Genomic DNA, 5,000 nt, shown 5'->3' on the forward strand with positions numbered 1-5,000 from the left:
TGTGTGTGTGTGTGTGTGTGTGTGTGTGTGTGTGTGTGTGTGTGTGTGTGTGTGTGTGTGTGTGTGTGTAGATTATGGGATATTATGGAATGAGTGATATCCAAATCATCAGATTATAATCAGCGCAAAATCAGAGCGCTATAAAAACCACTCACTTTCTCTATTCAACACAGATGATGTTTTCATTTAGTGTTTCATTCCAATTTGCTTCTACTGTGCTTCCTTTAAAAGACTAGCGTGTTTAGACCCGTCTGACTGCCTGTCAGATTTTGCTGTGGTTTTTTTGTTACTTTTACCAATATGTATTTGCTACACTATGCAGCACTAGCATGAGCAGTATTTGGAAGTAGTTCTGCCTTCTACTGCATGTATACGATTTGACTGTCCTCAATAGATTTGTTTTAAAGAGAGCAGACACATGAGTCTGATCTATTTTAGAGAGAAGTTATATCCTTTAGGTCAAATCAATTCATTGCCATTGATCATTACAAATGTTCTGGGAATTTGAATTGCACTGTTTTCACTACCCTCCATGTTGTGCACATCATATAGCCTAAGGATAATCATGTCGAGCAAACTCCGAAGCGGTTGGATTTCAGGCAGGCTTTTTTGGACCCTCCCCCCTACTCCAATCAGCTACTCTGGGTATCAACTTTGTGTCAACTCATTTGGCTATGGCTTGAATCTAACCGACATGCATTCATTTTTAAAAAGTTACGCACTATTGCTTTAACACTAGTTACGACAAGGCTAATCAGTTAAAGACAGCTGGTTTTACTTTGTGCATAGAACTTGTTATTTTTCTCATGTCACAGACAATTCTCCACACCAGGATTTTTTTCCATACACAGATTAAAAGTCTGGTTCATCCATTCAGATGTAAACCTGTGTATGTGTCTAATTCCTGGGTTCCCTGCCTTTTCCTCACCACTATCTGAAAGTAGTCACTGGGGATGACTTCCTCTCCGTTCTTCATCCAGCGGACGGTGGGCGGAGGGTTTCCCGTCACGGCACACTCCAGCTCCATGTCCGTGGACTCGTAGGCGTACGTGTTGGTCGGGTAGTTCAGGAACTGCGGAGGCACTGCAGGAAATAGACAAGACCCACAGGTTAACAACAGGAAGAGGCCAGTGTTTCTTCTGCATAGAAAAACTGTTTGGCGCCCCCCAAAAAGAGGTTTTATCCAGCACCAAAATGATACAAATTAAGAATAATAATAGCAATTGAAAACATCTTCAAAGGCGGGTTCTAGTTCAGCTCAATTCAGCAGATGTTTCTTGCAGTGCCTGTGGCGTGGATCAATTACGAATAATCGCATCATATATAAATGAAATATGTAAATAAATATTTTAGTATATACAATATGTTTTAACCAGTTTTCCTACGTGGGCTTTCATTCACCAAAGCATAATATACATCATTTTATTTGAATACAATTGTAAGAAATGAACAGTATAACACAGACTTCGGCCACATAATTGGGAACCCAACATACTGTATGTCCGCGAGCCAGGAAAAACCCTAGGAGCACACACACACACACGCACACGCACGCACACACACACACACACACACACACACACACACACACACAAACACACACACACAGTCTCTCAGTGTTGTCACCGTCGGTATTGTTGTTTAGCACCTTTTTAATTTACTTCTGTTCGGGATTGTGTTTGTCAAGAAACACAGTGACAACACACAATAGATTAACAATGTAGTTATTTTCAGTGTATGGACATTCTGACTGAAATAGCATCTCTCTTACAAAGGAATTCTCCTGACTGAAGTACAGCTTCACTTGTAGATGGTTTAGGACATGAATTCATTATTATTACAACGTGTTGACCTGTCTTCATTCCATGTCCAGACAGTCATTGCAAAAACCTATTTTACAACAGGAATAATACAAAGTAAGAAAGTGTACTTTTTTTTTATGAAATTCGAATATAAAAAGATAACAAATAGGGGAGAACGGGGGAATCTGAGGCATTGGGTAATGTGAGCCACCCCCTGTATCTAGGCAACGGAAAACATTTGTGGTCATGTGAGATATATGTTTTCAAGCCCCTCTCCCCATGGCCCTGAAAGAGAGGACCTCATGGTGCTGTGGTAAGCATGTTTTTTTCACCAAAATAGGTATTTTGCATATAAAAGTAAATTTTCTTGCTGTCAACTTAATCAACTGCTGTGTCAAAGCAAATGTATTCATGTAGAAACACTTATATCATACGTGTTTATACTACCAACATATAAAAACCATGTGATTAGCTAAAGATTAGCCTGAAATGCTAAGAGAGGTAGTTTTTTCTCAAATTGTGGTGGTGGGGGAAAGTGAGCCAAATGCTGTGGGGGAAAGTGAGCCACTGTCTCACTTTCCCCCACCATGAGGCACAAGTTAAGTTTAGTCTTAAACATATTTTAATGTAATGTTACATGACATATGTTTTATTTTAATGTCATACACATTGTAGAAAAGCCATCATGCCAAGGAAATACACCAGGAAGACGACCTGGGGCAACCACAGGGAAAGAGCACCTTCTCATCTTTCCCTGTAACCTTCAGGGCTGGAATGTAGAGTAGGCCTAGTTGTAGAGTATGACAGGCTGATGTTATAATCCAGTTGGGTCTTCTCCTGTGCTCTGAGTCCCAGGCTGTTCTTGCTGGTTCTGATTTTCCTATGCTTTAACCCCCAGACACAAGCTGGCTCTAAGGGTCCTGTGTTCTGACCCCCAGACTGTGTTCTAATCTAACTGGTTCTATCTTTCATTTGAATCTTATCAAAACCTTTTGAATTATAATATGTTGTATTTGATTTTGTTCAGAGTTGCTTTTAAGTGTTTACAAAATTTGCTTCGCTTAATTGACCAAACCCCATCATTATTTTACTAGTCCGACATTAGTTCTGGAATGTGTGGCTAGCTTTCAGGATTCTAACTGTTACAATATGTGTTGTTATGGTAGTTTCAGAGTGGAAAAAGTAAGTGGATCAGCTGGTTCACTTTACCCCCTTGATTTTTCTGGTCTGTCTCAGTTTACCCCACAGCTGGGGTAAAGTGAGCCACATGACAACTTTTTTTAAAACAATAATATTTTCACTGCCCTTTGTCTTGAAAAAATTCTGCTAATGCCCATTTCTAGGAAACATCCTGAATTAATGGGAAATGTGTAAATTTGAGTGATAAATCATTTTAGCTCGCTTAGAGGGGAGCAAATGTAAAAAGTGGCTCAGATTACCTGTTCTCCCCTACGTCAGTTTGGGTTTAACCCTCCTATTATCCTTGGGGTCAATTTGACCCCATTCAACTCCCGCCAAAATGAGGAAGCCAATGTAGTTGATCACATCCCAGTCTTCCCAAGAACACATGCCTCCCCTCTAAAATGATGATCTCAAGTACAATCATTTGTACGGTGATGGTGGCGCTAGAGAACAGGTCAACTCACTGATAGGTTTCATTATCAAGGGGTTATTAATGTATTCAACAAATAAACAAAGTGCCTGACATAAAAACTTGGTCAACAATTTTCTGTAAATCCTTTTCTGGAGGCAAATATCCCTGGGGTCAGATTGACCCCAAAGGTGAATTGTGTTAGTAATACTAGTGCAGTGCCCGTAGGAAGCAGGTCTGCTGTGTGTGTCACGCTTGTCACTCATTTCAAGCTTTGGTCGCAGCAGCCAATCAAATCAGAGGGAGGCGGGGTTTAGCCGGACACTAATTCCTGTCGCTTCATGCCCGTCGTTACTTTGGCCTTCAGTGTGCGCATGTATTCACCGCCAGCATGATATAAATATGATAACTTTTATGGTCCAAAACTTCATAATCAATCAAGGATGCACACCTTCGTGCCGTGCGCAAGCAATATCCGGAAGCTCAAGCCAATCTGACTAACAGTGAGAGAGATATGCGAGTCACAGACAGACAGACAGACACACAGACAGATAGACATTTCTTGCTTTATAGATAGATTTGAGAATAACAGGAGGGTTGAGATGGATCTAGTGATCAGGACTGTCTGATAGAACGTAACACAAAAGAAAGAACCATACTGACTGAATGACGCTGGAAAATCACGACACACACAACATTTGGTATTGTCAAACTGATGTGTCTTTTTTCCAAACACATTTTTTTTTATATTATATATCTAGGTACTTCTATCAGCGATCTTTTTTGGATGAAAAGGCTTCTGAGACACCTATCCAACCAGCAGCTAACAGCAGACAGACAAATGCAGGTGGAGCCACGCTGGTGAGGATAGTGAAAGGTTCAGCAGCTTAAGAAGCTCCATTCTTTTAAAAAGGAGAGTAAACATTGGACACAAAACCAATGCTAATGTCGCTTCCCTGTGTAAATAAGCAGTGGATTAACACGTGTGACATATCAGCTTTACAATTGCTCAGAGTTGTCCTGCTGCGCTGCCCCCTTAAGGGCCAAATAAATACGCTACATCAATGCAGCTTTAAAGCCGTGAGGAGAAATTAAAGGAAAGTGGATGTTGTTTTTTTCACATTATTATGGGTCCCCCTGGTGTGTCTAGAGAGTCTTTAAGTATGAGGAAAAACGACCCTCTCTTTACCTCCACTTTTCTGAAAAACCTGTGTTCCCCTTCCGATGTCGTAAAGGGAGACTGGGCTTTTTGGATGGAAGGCAGGTGCTTAAAGAGAATCTTAAACAGAGGCTAGAAAGAGTAATCTTTTTGAAAAACAGCAGAACCTGAACATTTGCAGAATACGTGACATTTATCAGATGTGGGCTAGCTGTTTTCCCCGTTTGCCCCTTTTACTGTCTTTGTGCAAGGATGAGGTAAGGTTCTTTAAATGTGCGTAACTTTGGCTCTGTCAGAGAAGTGAACATTTGAAAATGCATGTAAACACCTTTATCCGATCTAATTCGCACACAAATCGGCACATTAACGGACAAGCAAAGTCGGATAAGAACACCTGGATAACTCGTTCATAGTCGGCATTCTATCTGCATGTATACAGGATCGCATA

The 5,000-nt window shown here is 40.7% G+C and overlaps 1 protein-coding gene across 1 annotated transcript in view; it reads right to left on the reverse strand.

Annotated features, from left to right (window-relative positions):
- dcc (DCC netrin 1 receptor) overlaps positions 1 to 5,000 on the reverse strand; it is a gene marked incomplete at its 5' end in the record, with an annotated part of 197,397 nt that overhangs the window by 145,868 nt on the left and 46,529 nt on the right. Inside the window, one exon of the mRNA XM_080047014.1 lies at positions 929 to 1,083. Coding sequence (XP_079903140.1) covers positions 929 to 1,083 — 155 coding nt within the window. The remainder of the gene's footprint in view (positions 1 to 928; positions 1,084 to 5,000) is intronic.

Source organism: Ammodytes marinus (genome assembly GCF_949987685.1).
Source record: "Ammodytes marinus genome assembly, chromosome: 18".
NCBI lineage: Eukaryota > Metazoa > Chordata > Actinopteri > Uranoscopiformes > Ammodytidae > Ammodytes > Ammodytes marinus.